Source organism: Cajanus cajan, chromosome 8, assembly GCF_000230855.2.
Source record: "Cajanus cajan strain Asha chromosome 8, NIPB_CcT2T_4, whole genome shotgun sequence".
Classification (NCBI taxonomy): Eukaryota; Viridiplantae; Streptophyta; class Magnoliopsida; order Fabales; family Fabaceae; genus Cajanus; species Cajanus cajan.
The window spans coordinates 6,817,582-6,835,128 of record NC_138524.1 but is presented as its reverse complement, the minus strand read 5'-3'; the positions used below and the strand labels follow the sequence as shown (position 1 = coordinate 6,835,128).

The 17,547-nt window shown below is 30.3% G+C and overlaps 4 protein-coding genes across 7 annotated transcripts; 3 read left to right on the top strand and 1 right to left on the bottom strand.

Moving 5' to 3' along the window:
• Positions 1 to 4,542: 4,542 nt before the first annotated feature.
• Positions 4,543 to 5,758, top strand: LOC109798330 (glycine-rich RNA-binding protein 2, mitochondrial). 2 transcript variants are annotated; one of them, XM_020358553.3, is made up of 4 exons: positions 4,543 to 4,715; positions 5,026 to 5,094; positions 5,172 to 5,278; positions 5,439 to 5,758. In XM_020358553.3, exons 1-4 carry the CDS (start codon positions 4,622 to 4,624, stop codon positions 5,484 to 5,486), a joined length of 318 nt encoding a protein of 105 aa, XP_020214142.1. In that variant the 5' UTR covers positions 4,543 to 4,621; the 3' UTR covers positions 5,487 to 5,758. The 2 variants fall into 2 exon arrangements, with proteins under 2 accessions (XP_020214142.1, XP_020214143.1); XM_020358554.3 differs by having other exon boundaries at positions 4,546 to 4,885.
• Positions 5,759 to 10,057: 4,299 nt separating this feature from the next.
• LOC145950782 (glycine-rich RNA-binding protein 3, mitochondrial-like) lies at positions 10,058 to 10,588 on the bottom strand. Its single transcript, XM_083062507.1, has 2 exons — positions 10,529 to 10,588; positions 10,058 to 10,384 (listed from the first exon to the last, which is right to left on the bottom strand). Exons 1-2 carry the CDS (start codon positions 10,586 to 10,588, stop codon positions 10,058 to 10,060), a joined length of 387 nt encoding a protein of 128 aa, XP_082918633.1.
• On the top strand, positions 10,384 to 13,652 carry LOC109798327 (choline transporter protein 1-like). 2 transcript variants are annotated; one of them, XM_020358549.3, is made up of 4 exons: positions 10,384 to 10,738; positions 10,820 to 11,207; positions 12,048 to 12,275; positions 13,212 to 13,652. In XM_020358549.3, the coding sequence occupies exons 2-4, from the start codon at positions 10,920 to 10,922 to the stop codon at positions 13,401 to 13,403; spliced, it is 708 nt and encodes a 235-aa protein (XP_020214138.2). In that variant the 5' UTR covers positions 10,384 to 10,738; positions 10,820 to 10,919; the 3' UTR covers positions 13,404 to 13,652. The 2 variants fall into 2 exon arrangements, with proteins under 2 accessions (XP_020214138.2, XP_082918058.1); XM_083061932.1 differs by lacking the exon at positions 10,820 to 11,207.
• Positions 13,653 to 14,153: 501 nt separating this feature from the next.
• LOC109798332 (HrpN-interacting protein from malus protein) lies at positions 14,154 to 16,570 on the top strand. Of its 2 annotated transcripts, none has more exons than XM_083061940.1 (3): positions 14,154 to 14,307; positions 15,930 to 16,034; positions 16,183 to 16,570. In XM_083061940.1, exons 2-3 carry the CDS (start codon positions 15,959 to 15,961, stop codon positions 16,311 to 16,313), a joined length of 207 nt encoding a protein of 68 aa, XP_082918066.1. In that variant the 5' UTR covers positions 14,154 to 14,307; positions 15,930 to 15,958; the 3' UTR covers positions 16,314 to 16,570. The 2 variants fall into 2 exon arrangements, with proteins under 2 accessions (XP_082918066.1, XP_082918067.1); XM_083061941.1 differs by having other exon boundaries at positions 14,254 to 14,392.
• The last annotated feature ends 977 nt before the right edge of the window (positions 16,571 to 17,547 follow it).

The following is a 17,547-nucleotide window of genomic DNA, read 5'->3' as shown; positions in this document are numbered from 1 at the left end:
TTTTTAAGATAAAAATTTTAAAATTACTTATTTTTATTAAATACAATTGTCTTATAAATAGAGTAATAAATTTTTCTTTTTCTTTTTCTATCTGAAAAAATATTTAAGTGTTACTTTATAATTTTTTGTAACTTATTTAAAATTAGAGGAATAAAATGATAAAATTTAATAAGATAAACATAATAAAATTATTAATTTACTTTCTTTTAGTGTTCTCTAAATTTTTACATTCATTTAAAACAAAAATATTTTATATGTTAATTTGAATTAATTTAACGAAATATCATATGATTTTTAATTTTTTAAAATTTTTTATAAATTGAATCTATACATGAAAAGCTTTTTAATTTAATAATTAAATTCTTAAAAATTTAATATAGAATATTAATTATTAAATAGAATAAATTTATCAAGACTTATTCTTGAAGTAAGTAAATTTTTTCTTCATTAAAAATGATGATAATTTAACCACAAAAAAAATTAAACAATAAAATAAAATATAAAAAAATATTAATATATTTATTATATTAGATATAACAACATAATTAAAATATAATTAAATATATATATATATATTATAAAATTATTAATATTTTATATATAATAAAAAAAAGAATGAAAAAAATTTTAGTGAGGGCAAGTGCCCCCACTATGATTAACTTGGATCTGTCACTGCATATAGTTGTGTGGTGAAATGTTAGTCATGTGTATCATCTTCCTTTACTTTAGGTTCTACACTGTATAACCTAACTGTTTAGGAAATGAAGTTATTAATTTTCATTGACAATATTACCAAATTCAGTGTTTGATGGTGTTAACTGTTGGCCACGTGAATGCCACGTAGATACATAGGTGGATGCCACGTAGACGACTCATGATGCCAATTTTGCTAAAACACATGGAACCAAAACGACCCATTCTGAAACCAGAACGTGCCGTTCTGGTTGCACTTTTAGTGTGTTAATGTTACACCTAGAACGGGCCGTTCCGGATGCAAAATTAACACATCGAAAGTGTATCCAGAACGGGCCGTTCCGGTTTCAGAACGGGCCGTTCTGGTTCTAGTGGTTTTCAAAAAATTTGCCATCCATATGACATCCACCTATGCATCTACGTGGCATCCACGAGGCCAACAGTTAACCTCGTTAAAGAAATTTGGACGGAAAGTCCCATATTGAAACCAATTAATTTATTAAGGATTAAATTAAAACTAATTAATTAGTTTAGGACCAAATTGAGACCAAAAATTAATGAGAGACTAAATTGAAAAAAAAATAAAATTATAAGAGACCAAAATAGGTTTTTAGCTTCTTTTTTTTTTTTTTCGTTTGGATATCCAATGCTTTGTTTTGTGTTAATTTACAAGATTGTCCTCTAGGTTAAAATTAATATCAAGAGTCCCACTTACGATTATCACTATACAATTCAGCAAAATCTTTGTGAAAACTAATTTGTTAGCTTCGAGGTAAATTCTTAACCAAAATTAATTTTGTAATTCATTAATTTTTTTTATTTAATATTTATTGATAACCAAGTTTAGGAGCTCGCATGAACATAGTTCGATCCAAAATTCCTAAGGTTAAAGACTTTGTCTCCTATATAATGCATTATTACACCAGGATTTGTATCTAACGAATAAAATATGTCAATATTAATTCACTTGATTTATAAGTTTTGACATAAATTTCAAGATTAATGAGATTTTCATCGAGATCCATGACCCGTAATAATTAAGTTGATTATTCATCTTCCGAAAATGATTATGGTTGAAATGGTATCGAACCTTCTTCCGAACCAATTAAATATATTAAATTAATTTTAACATCTTCACGTATGAATTTGCATCGAACCTTTCTTGTATTAGTATTACGGTTCAAACAGTGCTCATTAATTATTTAATAGTACACACATATGAGTTAACTTTTATCGTTTAATATATTATGGTTTTGAATTAAGAAAAACATTTAATCAGACAAAATGTATTTTTATAAAACGTTGAAAATCAGACAAATATATTTTTAAAAACTAAGAAAATTGTTAAAGATCAATCTATGTGTAGTAACGCGGATCTATTTACTTTACATTAAAGCAATGTCTCCAATTAACATATGTAATTTTATTCATCATTGTAATTAGTATTTTAATATTTAATATATATATGTTAAATGTTATTGCATGTAATTAAATTCAAAATAAATTATATATATAAATAAAGACCATGTTTAATATATAATTATATTTAGAATTTGAAAATAAGTAAATATTTTTAAATATATAAATTATATTTTTAAATTTATGATAAATAATTTATATTATATATATTTGTTGTTTGTTGCTAATTTATTTTAAAAATAAAATTTAATTCATATAATTATGATAAATAAAAATCAAATAAATATGAAGCTGTAAGAATTTTTAAAACAATCTCATTCAAGAAAATCTCCTAAAAACACGAATAAAAATATTCTCACACTAAATAATTATTCATATTTTATATATAAAAAATTGATTTATCATAAGAAATAATAAATATCTTTTTTTCATACTAAAACATTTATAAACATCTATAAACATTTATTAACAAAACAAATACTACGCAAATCGTAATATATCAAAAATTTGATGCTTGTTGTCATGATCAAATTTGACATGATTTACATGAAAAATGATGAATAACTTTTTATTTATTTATTTATAATGATGGTTTGAGAGCTTGAATCTAAAAGTTTAGTAGTTGAATGCAAATAATTTAACGATATATTACAATTAAATTACAAAATAATAATATTATATAAAATTATTGATTTATCTTTTGTTTTATTCTTTTGTTTAAATTTATCTACTTTATTTATAAAGGTTGAACTTATTTTTCAAACACAACTTCGAACTCCATAACTACCAATATAAGTAAAGATGATGATCATTATATGTATGAATAAATATAATCTAACTCAACTCGCTAATTTGACTCAACTTGAAGTTATTTGGATGAACTTGAACTTTGAAATTAGACTTGATGCATTTTTAGGACGAGTTCGTATTATGTTCTAGACTGTCCAACCTAATTTAATCGATAATATGTTTTTAAAAGATATAAATTTTATTGAGTTGCTGTATATTAATAATAATAATTTATTTAGTTATTAATATTTTGTTACATGATATTCTATTTATAATAAAAAAAATATATTATAAAAATGTATATTAATTTAAGTTTTACATTTTTAAATTTATAATTTAACTATGAATAATGTTAGTTTATCAAGGATGAGTTGATCAAACCTTCTCTCATATTTTTGGGGCTTGATTGAAATTGAATTTTAGAAAATGAACGATCAAAAGATTGGATCGAGTATGAACAAATATGGATCTAACTCATGCCGATTCCTAATTATATGGCATTGTTGGAAGTTTGACACCACGGGTCCTAATTTGGTGCAGTGGGTGTTCGAAAAATTGTTGGTGTAATTGATGGATTGTGACCGATATAAGTTGCTATCATTTGGAGGTGCATAACAGGCGGAAACCAAATCGTCGACAGCAACAGTCATGACAATCGTCAACCTCTCACAAAGGCAACAATAAACAAACACAGAAGAATAAGAGTTTAGATTTTTAAAAAGAAATCAGTTCAACCAAAGAAGTTCAAATCAGAAGGAGGTAAACTTTTTTCAGTCGGTTGTGAAACCATGAAGGTCAAAAAATGATTACAATCGCTATCCAAGGCCCAACAAAATGAAACAAAAAGAAAGCCGGTCGTCGTTCAATATAGATTAAGGTTTCAAAGGGAGAGACTCACAAAACTTACTTCCAAGTTACCTAAGAATGAAATTTTTAAAAATTACTACAAAACTTAAAATTATAACATTAAATTACAAATTTTACGGTGGATAACCGGTAATCAATCATGTCCGTTCACTTAACTTTACTAAGAGCATCTGCAATGGAGATTGCTTATAAGCAATCTCATACGCCACATCAGTGCCATGTCAGCTCTAACCCATTTTATAAGTTGTTTAAATTTTAGCAGAGTTGTTTAAGCAATTTCCATTGCAGATACTCTAACATCTAAGAATCTAAAAAAAAATCCATTGGTCAACCGTATCAAATAAAAAAAAGATGTATCTGTCCACCGGTAAATCACATTTACGTGGGGTTTCCCAGAGATTTCGCTGCCCAAATTGTAATTAAAAATATATAAACCGTTTTATACACGTAAAAATGCAACATAGTTTAATCCAAACATAAAATTCTCTTGGTTCAGAGGTAAATCGCTCACAAAATGCTTGATTAAGTGTCCATTTGGGCGCGCAACGAAATCTGAAAAGCATCTCTTCCATCCATCTATACGCTCCTCAATTTGCCACCTCAACAATTCCCGCATCCCAGTCAAGTCAATTTTAAATCCTGTCCGTCTATTTTCAAAAATTTTCAACGGATGTAATAATTCGACAGAAAAAAGGAAATCCACGTCATCGATCCGCGCCAAGCCCCAGTAGCCAATGAGAACGCGAAAACCTTTTCCCATATTAATCCCCCATTCTCCACTCTAGTATTCAACCGCTCTACGCTAATTCCAAATTCCCAAATCAAAACCCTAATTCGAATTTGAGTGTTAGCGATGGCACCAAAGGCAGAGAAGAAGCCAGCGGAGAAGAAGCCGGCGGAGGAGAAGAAATCGACGGTGGCAGAGTGTGTCGTTTCGACTTTCCGTGGTATCTGAAAACTGCTTGACATTTATTTTCTTTCCTAGTCTTCGATTGAGTTTCGGATATCAATTGAAAGTTCAGAGTTATGCGTTTAACTAGCGCTTTTCTTCTCACCTTACCTCCATTTCTAAGTGTGCGTGTGCGTCATTACTCATCAACCAAGTTGTTTGTCGCAGGTTTTCTCAAACTTCTTTCATTTCTCTTTTATTTTTAATTAATAATAAAAATTGCCCCTTTTCAGTTTTCAATTGATTTCGATTGGAATTTCAATTTTAACTGTTAGTGTTTTTTTTTTCTTTTTATTTTTGGAACGAAGGGCTTTCCTACGATACTAATGAACCGGTTCTCAGAGACGCCTTTGGACAACACGGTGAAATTATTGAAGGTAAAATCAAAGATCTTTTACTATAATTTGTTTTATCAAATTGGTTGTCACTATGTTGCAACCATTTTTTTTTGCAGTTAAAATAATATGTGATCATGTTACTGGAAAATCAAGAGGATATGGATTTGTACGGTTCGTTTCTGAAACTATAGCTGCTACAGCTCGCAAAGAAATGCACGCCCAGGTTTTCAATTTTTCTTTTTTCTTTTTTTTTCCCTATTTGTTTAATTTGAGTTCACTTTAAATTTCATTTTCTTAATAATATGTGGGCTTGGTTGGCTTAATTTTTTGCTTTTATTTCACCTAACATTATTATATGGACATTGTTCCTTATCATTTTTCAGATATTAGATGGAAGACGCATTCGGGTGAGTTATGCGCACAAAGGGTAGCCACCAATACTGCCAAACAACAAGTAAGACAGTTTTTTGGTTGCAAGTTGCAACATATTCAAATTTTACCTTTGATACTCGAATAGTCTATTTTGTTAGCTTATAGTCCTTCAACCCAAGTTTTATATTCTCTTCTCTTGTAACTACTTAAAAATTTATCCAAGACCATAGTCTCATTCTGTGCATGGTTTGAATTCATGCTCCTCAAACTTGAAAGACTAATGTACGGTCATCGACGGTATCTTTAATTTGGTCTCAGCTATTTTCCTGTATGTTTCTTGAGTTATTTTTTGCCGTAAATTGTTACTAGCAGCAGAATGATAAGTGACTTACTCCGGTAGTAACAGTTTGAAACTTGTGTTTATGTACTTATAATGGGTTCAGCTGATTAACGAATAATCATACAAACAGTTAACTTAAAAGCTCGTTTTTAGTGTTCTAGTAGTGAGTAATAGTGACCATTGCATGAATCTGGATATTGGAAAATAGAATATTTATTAATATGCTTTCACTGATTTAAGTGACTGAAACACATAACTAATTAGTTCAAATAATCTCTTTGCATTCACCATTTTGTGGCTCTTAAGTGTGAAAAAGGTAGAGTGCTAGTTTAGACTTAATTCTTTAATTAGTTTACGAAATTGTATAAATCAGTCATTTTAGTCTCTTAAAAATTATAAGCTCGGTTAATCTCTGACTTTACATGTGTCATTCACTTGAATCTTTTTATACTTTTCTCTGTGGTTCATCCAGGAGAAATAAAGCGAATTTTGCTTTAAAAAATTAAGAACCAATAAAGGCTTTTAAAATGCCTTATTCATACAATCTCAAGAACTAATGAAGGAATTTTCTGTACTGTCGAACTATGAAAAAGAAGAGTTAAGGATATCATGTCAAAGAGTGAGGCAGCAGATGTAGTATGAAACCTTGCATCTCAAATGTACCAATAGCACAAGATCTTTTGATGGAAAACAGATCAACGGAATACCAAGCTTCAACAGGGACGTTATTCTAAGATGATCAAAATGTTCTTGCATGTTTAAGAACATAATATCTAAAACGATTCTCCGAAAACATAAAATTACACAAATTTTCTTCTCATAAATGTTCTTTTAAGACTATTTGGTAGATATGTTTGTTGTACAATAGATAAATTAAACACAAATTCAATTTAAAACAATAGTTCGATATTGCTTCAATGACCAATACTCTTCTAGACTACACAAAAGTTATTTCTGTTGACAATAAAGAATCTATTTTAGCAAATTTCGTGAGGTGGGAAACAAAGTAAATGACCTAGGCTAAACACTGAATTCGGTAGCAGTCGGTTAACAAGTCAATGAGTTATATTGAACCCATAAAGTCCAAGCTATTTAAAATATATATATATATATATATATATATATATATATATATATATATATTGTTTTGGATTGAGAACACAAATAAGTAATAAAAGAAAATCTTCAAACAATATTTTCAAAAATATATACATAATTCTAAACTACTCATATTTTACAATATTATTTTCAATATTCATATACATCTTATGCTATTATTATTGAGAGTACATGCCTTACATATAGCTCTTTATATTTGCATCATATAAAAAAATATTTACAATAATGTACATTCTTATAATCTACCTATTTCCTACACTAATTATATTATATTTACATATCCGGTTGATATAAGTTCACTATTGGGTTAACATGATTGGTTGGAGGGAGATAAAAAGTGACTACTATTTGACCATCTATGACAATGGAATTTTACTGGGTTGGTGAAAACACAAAAGATGATAATCCTATTCCTTGAAATGTAACTGCATTGGCAGATGCGTTCATGGCCCAACTGGTGCCCGGAAAAATTGCAATGATGACGGAAGTGAAAGGGTCCGGTAGGATTGGTAGATCCATCTATTTTTTTTATATGTTAAATTTTTTTTACAACAAGAAATAAGGAGTGAGAACACTTATTAAATAAATATAATTAATTAAATAAAAAACAAGATTATCTATAGGAACATAAAAATTAAATAATAAAATTTGAATCATTTTAATAGTGACTAGTCAGGATAAATGAGCATTAGTGTAATGTTAACCAAATATTAACAGAATATTTTACCATGAATGCTTACTCATTTAAATCCCTAAGGTCAAACCTCCAGCTATAAATAATTCAAACTTTATCTTCTATGGCCATAGAACAATATTTATGAAGATAAATACATGAAGAAATAAGTTCAAAATATCAACTATATTATAACTGATTATCAAATATATTTACAATAAATATATTTACGTAAAAAAAATATATTAAGAGTACCAATATATAAATAAAAATGGCAATCATTATAAAACAATTAAATAATATAAAATATGAAGACCTTAATAATTATTATGGATAAAGATAATCATAGGTTAAACAAATAAATGAGATTATGGACACCTTACTAGATAAATGCATAAAGAAAATAACATAAATAAATAAACATGCAGCCACGTAACTGCATATATACACAAATCCGCTGCACATTTTTTTTTTCCTTTTAATTATTTATATTTTTTTCCTTTTAATTATTTATATAAAAATATATAAAATCATGGTAGGATTTGAACCCAGGACCCAGTACATGTAGTCCTTAAGCTCAACTAGTTAAACCACCGAACCAATTTATTTTATATGTCCATAACATCATGCAAATTTATAATAAGTTATTTTTCGTAGATAATATTTATAATCTAGTTAAATAGCACTCATACACACACACACACACACACACACACATATATATATATATATATATATATATATGTATATATTTACTGCTCATAAGATTTTATAAAATAAAACACTAGTATTTTAATTATATTAAAATTTAAGAATTTGATTTAAAATAAAATTATAAATATTAGGTGATTCTATTTTATTAATTAAAGCATAATAATTATAAATATTTTATAATTTTATTTCACTAAAAATGTTATAATAAAATTTATATATATATATATATATAGTGAAAATATTATACTTATTCTCTGTTATATATATGTATATATATATTTTAAATAGTTTGGACTTTATGGGTTCAATATAACTCATTGACTTGTTAACCGACTGCTACCGAATTCGGTGTTTAGCCTAGGTCATTTACTTTGTTTCCCACCTCACGAAATTTGCTAAAATAGATTCTTTGTTGTCAACAGAAATAACTTTTGTGTAGTCTGGAAGAGTATTGGTCATTGAAGCAATATCGAACTATTGTTTTAAATTGAATAAAAAATCAGACTATGTTGTGTTTAATTTATCTGTTGTACAACAAACATATCTACCAGATAGTCTTAAAAGAGCATTTATGAGAAGAAAATTTGTGTAATTTTATGTTTTCGGAAAATTGTTTTAGATATTATGTTCTTAAACTTACAAGAACATTTTGATCATCTTAGAATAACGTCCCCGTTGAAGTTTGGTATTCCGTTGATCTATTTTTCCATCAAAAGATCTTGTGCTATTGGTACATTTGAGATGCAAGGTTTCATACTACATCTGTTGCCTCACTCTTTGACATGATATCCTTAACTCTTCTTTTTCATAGTTCGATGGTACAAAAAATCCTTTCATTAGTTCTTGAGATTGTATGAATAAGGCATTTTAAAAGCCTTTATTGGTTCTTAAATTTTTAAAGCAAAATTCGCTTTATTTCTCCTGGATGAACCATAGAGAAAAGTATAAAAAGATTCAAGTGAATGACACATGTAAAGTTAGAGATTAACCGAGCTTATAATTTTTAAGAAACTAAAATGACTGATTTATACAATTTCGTAAACTAATTAAAGAATTAAGTCTAAACTAGCATACACACAGTCTACCTTTTTCACACTTAAGAGTCACAAAAGGGTGAAAGCATATTAATAAATATTCTATTTTCCAATATCCAGATTCATGCAGTGGTCACTATTACTCACTACTAGAACACTAAAAACGAGCTTTTAAGTTAATTGTTTGTATGATTATTCGTTAATCAGCTGAACCCATTATAAGTACATAAACACAAGTTTCAAACTGTTACTACCGGAGTAAGTCACTTATCATTCTGCTGCTAGTAACAATTTACGGCAAAAAATAACTCAAATAACATACAGGAAAACAGCTGAGACCAAATTAAAGATACCGTCGATGACCGTACACTAGTCTTTCAAGTTTGAGGAACATGAATTCAAACCATGCACAAAATGAGACTATGGTCTTGGATAAATTTTTAAGTAGTTACAAGAGAAGAGAATATAAAACTTGGGTTGAAGGACTATAAGCTAACAACATAGACTAATCGAGTATCAAAGGTAAAATTTGAATATGTTGCAACTTGCAACCAAAAAACCGTCTTACTTGTTGTTTGACAGTATTGGTGGCTACCCTTTGTGCGCATAACTCACCCTAATGCGTCTTCCATCTAATATCTGAAAAATGATAAGGAACAAGGTCCATATAACAATGTTAGGTGAAATAAAAGCAAAAAATTAAGCCAACCATATCCACATATTATTAAGAAAATGAAATTTAAGGTGAACTCAAATTAAACAAATAGGAAAAAAAAAAGAAAACTTGAAAACCTGGGCGTGCATTTCTTTGCGAGTTGTAGCAGCTGTAGTTTCAGAAACGAACTGCACAAATCCATACCCTCTTGATTTCCCAGTCACGTGATCACATATTACTTTAACTGCAAAAAAAAAATGGTTGCAACATAGTGGCAACCAATTTGAGAACACAAAATACAGTAAAAGATCTTTGATTTTACCTTCAATGATTTCACCGTGTTGCCCAAAGGCGTCTCTGAGAACCGGTTCATTGGTATCGTAGGAAAGCCCTTCGTTCCAAAAAAAAAGAAAAAAAAAACACTAACAGTTAAAATTGAAATTTTGATCGAGATCAATTGAAAACTGAAAAGGGGCAATTTTTATTATTAATTAAAAATAAAAGAGAAATGAAAGAAGTTTGAGAAAACCTGCTACAAACAACTTGGTTGATGAGTAATGACGCACACGCACACGCACACTTAGAAGTGGAGGTAAGGTGAGAAGAAAAGCGCTAGTTAAACGCATAACTCTGAACCTTCGATTGATATCCGAAACTCAATCGAAGACTAGGGAAGAAAAGAAACGACAAGCCGTTTTCAGATATCGCGGAAAGGCGAAACGACACACTCTCCACTATGAAGACAAGAGGAGGAAATAGAGTAGTTTATTGGTCAAGTAAGTTTCTTCAAAGTTAAAAACCTCTTTTGATCCCTGATAATATTTTTTTGTTTTAATTTAGTCCTACTTTAATTTTAGGTCTCAATTTGGTCCTCAATAATTTAAATTATTGCAATTTGAGACTTCCATCCAAATGATTTAAACGAGGTTAACTCTTGCTGACGTGGATGCCACGTAGATGCATAGGTGGGTGCCAAATGTCCCTGTAATCAGAACGACCCGTTCTGCATGCACATGTTATGTGTTAATTTTGCAACTGGAACGGGCCGTTCTAAATGCAAATTTAACACAACATGAGTGCAGTAGAATGAGCCATTCTGAAACCAAAACGGACCGTTCTGAAACTAAAACAGGCCGTTCTGAAATCAAAACGGGCCATTCTGCTGTTAGAACGGGCCTTCTGAATTCAGAATTCAGGTGTATTGAATGGACCATCAAATCAGTAAACCAAAATGCTTACATCATGGTAAATTTTGTTAATCCACTGCATCCACCATAATGTAAATTTTTGTGCATATGCATCATGTAATAGACATGTATTTTGTTATTGTGGTGCAATACTTATTTTAATGAATTGAGGATCAATGGAAGTGAAAGTCAATTCTCTCGTACTTGTTGCATTGTGATTGGCGTGTTTCTTAGACACTGAATTTCATTTCCCTGCTTTGAATGTGTTTAAGCTATACTTCACCATAGGGAAAACATGTCTCGGAGCTGTATCATAGTAGGTTGCGTAGAGAAAATGTTGGTTTAGTTCTATGCAAAAGAATAAAGAATGATGATAAATATGCTTAGTCAAAAATAATTTACCCTAGCTTGTTTTTATTTGCCACATGCATTATTAAAATATTGAGTAAATTATGCTGACACTCTCTAAGGTTTCATGAAATGGTGTTGACACCTCTGCTTTTTTAACGTTTATAGTAACCTCCTTTACAAGGGTCATAATGTAATGCTTTTCAAATAATTAAGGGGACTAATAAAATGTCTAAGAGGTGTTTAGTGTAATGTTTTTCATACATTTAAGGGTGGTTATTGTAGGAGTAGAAAAGTAGAGGGTGTTTATGCAATTTCATGAAATTTCAGTGAGTGTCAGTGTAATTTACTCTAAAATATTTCTAATTGTCACCCTTCCCTCTTCCATAGGACAATGTATCTTATTATAGATTTTCTCTGATTTTAATTTCATGAGTATCTTCTTGATGCCCGTGGATTGCTATAGTGAGCAAAAGTTTCTGTAGTCTTTGTTACTTTTCTTTCTTTCTACTTTATGATTTTAACTTGAGCTTCTTCTTGACACCTGCAGATTGCTATAACAGGCAAAAGTTTCTTTAGCGCTTCTTGTATCGCAACAGAGCTGATCATGAATAACATTCTGAAGATTGGGCGTCTTAACGTGATTGGAGATGTCATTTTGTTCCTGGGAAAACTGTGTGTCAGCCTCTCAAGTGCTTTGTTTGCGTTCCTCATGTTGGACACACACAAGTACAGTTCTGCTCATAACAAGACCTCATCTCCACTCTTACCTGTTGTGGTATGTTCTCTATTATCTAATTATGTGACTTGATGGCAAGGATCATTTACCATTCAACAGAAGAAGAAAAAAAGGACTTAATTGTACTTTTTGTTACTCATCTTTCATATATTTGCAAATTTTGTCATCTAAATTTCAAAATTGTACATTTTATCACTCCATCAGGTCTCACTCACATTTTAAGTTGACTATCAATGTGACATGTTAATTGTTGATATGACACATTAACTGTTGATGTGACATGAAATCATTGACATAAATTATTGATGTGACATACATATGATGATGGGACATAATGTGACAAATTAACAATTAACATCTTATGTCAATAATCGGTAGTCATCAATGTTGGTCAATTACCGACGTTACACGGTCAATTAATGGAGTGACAAAATGTGTGAAATTGAGAGTTGGGTGACAAAATATGCAATTTTAAAAGTTAGGTGACAGAATTTGTAAAAATGTGAAAGATAGGTGGCAAAAAGTGCAATTAAGCAAAAAAAATGGCAATTCAGTATTTAAGCTTTAAATTCTTATTTACTCTTAATAGAGGAGAGTTTTTCAAATTATTTAAATGTTCTATTATTGAACTTCATAGAATTTTCGGTTCCAATAAAATGGTTTGTTATTATATAGTATTTTCAAACTAATTCATATTTCAGAACCATTTTGGTCCCAAATTGGTCCATGTGTTGCGGCCTATAGCTATTTACAGAACTTGTATATCTATCCGCATGAAGCATGAATCCATGACTATACAGTTGAACTACTAAGTGAGATTAACTCCTGCATTCAAAAATACCGTAATGTATAAAATGCTACATGAAAGGACCAAGGGGTGGAAATTGGAAAATAATTGCCAAAATGAAAGTCTACTAATTCACCATGCAGTTTGAATTTTGAACAATTCTCATAATGTTATTTTGTGTAATGCAGGTTTGCTGGGCTCTTGGATACGTTGTTGCAACCCTTTTCTTTGCAGTTGTGGAGATGTCAATTGATACCATAGTTCTATCATTCTGCCAAGATTCTGAAGAGCACCAAGGGACAGCCCAATATGCTCCACCCCTTCTCGTTGAGACTCTCAATGACCAAAATGAAATGCAGAGACTCACACAAGGACCCTAATTAAACATGTCCATGTGTAGTAGTTTTGCTAAATATAATAACATTTAGATATTTTTATTAAGGTGCATATTTTTGCCACCCTAGTTCTGTTCTTACATCACATGTATATATGTTTTGTATACTAAGGTGGGATTGGTGGGGTTGCCATTTGGCATACGGGTCATCGATGCATGTCATGGGCAAAAACAAAACAGTCATTATCCCTTTTCCTATATGATTATAATATTCTCTCAAAAGTGCACCATTTAATGAATTAGTTAAGTTTTTGAGATGAACTTGAGATTAATCTAAAGATTTGATGTGGAAGGTGCACCATAATAACATGAGGACGAGATTATTAAATTATTTGATTATTAATTTATACTATTAATAAAGGTGATTCTTTTCTTTTGGTACACATTTTGATTGGTCTATTTTGCCTATAATAGCTAGACACCTTTCTTTTGATTATCTCATTTTTTATTTTTTATTTAAATAAGTGCTTTTCCGCCAGACATAAAAAAATTAACTTTATAAATATATTTGAGTTCTATTGGTCAATAACATTATTAAATTATTTGATAAAAGAATAAATGCTAAACACGAATAAATAAATTAATTACAAAGTTTTCGTTGTGAATTTACCATGAAGCTAACAAACTAGTTATCATAAAGATTTTGGTGTATGATGTTTATGGGCCTGAATGTTACTTCTAATAAAGGGCTTGTCTAGTGAAAATCACAACTGGGCCTCCTCATATTAATTTTAGCCCAGTGAACAATCTTGTAAATTAACTTAAAACGATGCGTTTCGCATGGAAAAGAAAACATACAGAGTGAGAACAGTGATCAACGCTGTTTCTGCATCTGTTGTAACAGGAAGCAAAGTTTTGCAATTGAAGGCAATTTAGGGAAAGGTTCCAAGGTAACCCTTTCCCTCTTCATAGATTGGCGTGGTTATGGTTTCAATGATTCAAAATTTTAGGTTTGGTTATGTTAATTGATCTAAGGTATTTCAATTTTGTTATTTCCATTTTCTTCGAGTTTCACTCTAAAGGGCACTTTTTATTTTTATTTTTATTTTTATTTTTATTTTTAATTATCCAAATTGCGTGACATTTTTTCTCGTAGTTTCTCTTTACTGGGCTGAAAATTTGGACATTGTTTTGCACTGGCTGTAGTGGTAGATTTCTCATCCTTCCAATTTTGATTACATTTTCTTTTTGTGTGTGAATTTTATTTGCAAGTGAAGGCATAAGCTTGTTTTTTCTGCATTGTTCTGAAGATTATATTGGCTAATCATACGACTTTGTCACTTTTGTATTCTAAATAACAACTTTGTTAATAAAATGGGTTTTGGAGAAAATGAACTTCTGAGATTGTTCGTTGTGCTTCAGCATTTATGTGCACTGTGATAGACGGGTTTGTTTTAGGGTTCCAACTTTATAGCAACAAGAGCAGCTATCACTTGCAGTGCAGCTTGTAACTAATAGTACGTTAATTTAAAGCATGTATAATTAGGTGGGAACTGGGATTGTGAACTAGTCCTTCACTGTTAATGAATTTAGTTTGGCTGAAGCGGCGTTTTGTATGGAAGTAGGGATACTGTATGAGATATGGATACGATATGACATGAACATAGGGATGCAAAAAAATTTATAATCATAAAAGGCACGACAAAATAATGGCACCACACACAAATTTAGCGTAAAAGCGAGGCTCAAATTAAAGAAGAGAGTCAATGTTGTAAAATCTAGAACTAGTTTGTTAATTTTTACCATTTATCTAGTTATTGTATTTAAACTTGTATTCACATGATAAATTTCTTTAGAAGCACTTATAGAAGAAAAAATAAGAAGTAAAAGTGAAATTAAGATTTTTTCATAAGTTAGAATTAGTTTATGCATAAGTTAAGATCAACTTTTGGAGAAGCTAAATGAGACAACTTTTACAAATTAATTTTTTCATAAATTAGTTTTAGGTTATGGGAGAAGCTTTTTTCATTTTAGCTTATTGTTTTTCTCCTATAAATGCTAATGTAGAAGTTTATCTAAATAAGGCCAAAGTAGAAGTGAAAAGAAACGCAAAATATAACCTTTGTGTATCCCAAGTTTTCATGAAGTTTCTAACATGAGTACATGTCTGACTCTGACATGGGTACAATGACTATGTTAGTATCCATGCTTCCCAGACTGAGATTGCGTTTTGTTTCTCGGATTGCTGAGAAATTAGAGATGGGCCAAGAAAGGTGCAATGTCCAGTGATGGATTTGCAGGAGTCTCAGCAAATCAGCAACCTGCCTAATTAAAGTCTGAATGCTTTGAGATGGAACTGGTAGCTATTGTGTAACAAAGAAAATTCTATTATGTTATTTGACTCTAAATTGTAAAAGATATAAATAAAATTTAATTAAAATTCTCTTAACCTCTAAATTGTCTGCTTGTGTCAAATGGGATGGGATACTTAATTGACAGTTCAACAAATTACGCTAGTTTCTCTTTTGCTTAGCCTGTTGTGTTAACTTTCGCATCTGATCCTTCATTTCAGGGCAAAGTTTCTGGCCTATACTACATGACATGGGAACCAGAGGAGTAATTGGGGACAGGTGGTCCATGAGAATTCTTTGGGCTTGTGCTTTTGGAAGTGCCGTCAGTAAGTATTCTTGTCCTTTTCTCAATAGTATCTTTTCCCCAGATCCTATTATCAAACTTAGTCTTGTAATATGTCCCATCCTTTTCTCTAAAAAAAAACTTTATTCAGTTACAATCTTATTTTTCTTTTGATTACTACATTTGTCTAGGCCTGTATATGGTTGCTGTAGAAAGGCAAAAACAGAACAGGGAGAGGATGCTGGCTGAAGAATTGAGGGCAATGGAGTTAGGGGAAAACAATGGTGAAATGGCTGAACTGTGTTACACTATGATTATTTGAAAAATATTAGTATCATATTGCAGATGCAGAATTTCAGATTTCTGAAAGGTGTTTCTCCTTATGATGTAAAAGGTTTCTGCATTCATCCTCTGCCCATTTGCTTATGGTATAATTTCTTTAAGGATTGAGCATTTTCCGGTGGGAAATATTCAAGTAGATTTTCATTTCAATTTTCGAATGTGTTATGGAAAGGCAGCTTTATGACTACGTTTTTAACATTTTAGCAAATAAACTTGGTAAGTCACTTTTAAGCTCTACGTTTGTTTCATGGTTTTATTCTTGCCTACTGGAAATAGTTTCCCTTGCTGTTGCTAGCATGTTGAAACTTGAAACTCATGTGCCACCATTGCACATGGGGTCTTGCACCGATTGCAGTTTGGCACTTGTGTCATGTAGGTTACAGATATAATAGGTTGAGTTATTACGTGCTTGGTTTAACTCATGTTGAAAAAATAATCACTTATTTTTATAGCTTTTTGAGAGAAGTTTTGAAAAATAAGCTATTATTTTTCTAAATTTTCTTTGCTAGAAGCTAGATATTCATCAAGTGTAGAAACATTAAAAACAAAAAACAAATGTTAATCACGAAACAATAAGGAAAGAAACACTGTTTTTATTTATTTATTATTTTTTTTTTCAAGTGTAAGGTGATTAAAATGATTATTTGGATGCAAATGATGCCAGATTACCTCAATAATTATGATAGTTATGAAAAGTTAGTATAATGAACTATATTCGTGTAAGAAGACTGAACAAATAAACCAAAAGAATGGAAATTGTTATTACAGTATTGGCATGATGTTAGAGCCACAATTCTGGAAAGTGGATGTATAAAGCACCAAACATATTACACTGCTAGCAGTTTGAGTGGACTTAATAGTTAGGTACTGCACCTTGTAGATGTTGGAGTTCTGCAGACATGGTTCCAAACTTCAACCCCAACACTGCTTTCATTTTCTTTCGTGTCTATACAAGTGTATGGTGTATTATATACTTGGTCCATATTTGAATTTAATAGGACATTAAAGTCTCCCACACTATTATTGGTTAATCAGTAAGGCAAAAGCTTTGTTATATGATCCAGAAACCATAATCTAAATTGGCTTTTTAGTTTGCCAAGGGAGCCAAAAGTATTCACCTCATAACTTTCAAAAATCATACAACATTCAAACTCATCAAGGAGCCATTCATCTTTTTCTGTTTTCTTCTTCAACATCATTTTCTTTTACACATT

What these genes read in the sequence shown, in the direction of transcription:
- LOC109798330 (XM_020358553.3), top strand. Translation starts at nt 4,622, where the DNA reads ATGGCACCAAAGGCAGAGAAGAAGCCAGCGGAGAAGAAGCCGGCGGAG. An exon ending in ACACGGTGAAATTATTGAAG is followed by an intron (nt 5,095 to 5,171) that starts GTAAAATCAAAG and finishes TTTTTTTTGCAG; the next exon opens with TTAAAATAATATGTGATCAT. An exon ending in GCAAAGAAATGCACGCCCAG is followed by an intron (nt 5,279 to 5,438) that starts GTTTTCAATTTT and finishes ATCATTTTTCAG; the next exon opens with ATATTAGATGGAAGACGCAT.
- LOC109798327 (XM_020358549.3), top strand. Translation starts at nt 10,920, where the DNA reads ATGCATAGGTGGGTGCCAAATGTCCCTGTAATCAGAACGACCCGTTCT. An exon ending in ACCAAAATGCTTACATCATG is followed by an intron (nt 11,208 to 12,047) that starts GTAAATTTTGTT and finishes TGACACCTGCAG; the next exon opens with ATTGCTATAACAGGCAAAAG. An exon ending in CTCCACTCTTACCTGTTGTG is followed by an intron (nt 12,276 to 13,211) that starts GTATGTTCTCTA and finishes TGTGTAATGCAG; the next exon opens with GTTTGCTGGGCTCTTGGATA.
- LOC145950782 (XM_083062507.1), bottom strand. Translation starts at nt 10,588, where the DNA reads ATGCGTTTAACTAGCGCTTTTCTTCTCACCTTACCTCCACTTCTAAGT. An exon ending in TTCTAAGTGTGCGTGTGCGT is followed by an intron (nt 10,385 to 10,528) that starts GTGCGTCATTAC and finishes TTTAACTGTTAG; the next exon opens with TGTTTTTTTTTTCTTTTTTT.
- LOC109798332 (XM_083061940.1), top strand. Translation starts at nt 15,959, where the DNA reads ATGGGAACCAGAGGAGTAATTGGGGACAGGTGGTCCATGAGAATTCTT. An exon ending in TGCTTTTGGAAGTGCCGTCA is followed by an intron (nt 16,035 to 16,182) that starts GTAAGTATTCTT and finishes ACATTTGTCTAG; the next exon opens with GCCTGTATATGGTTGCTGTA.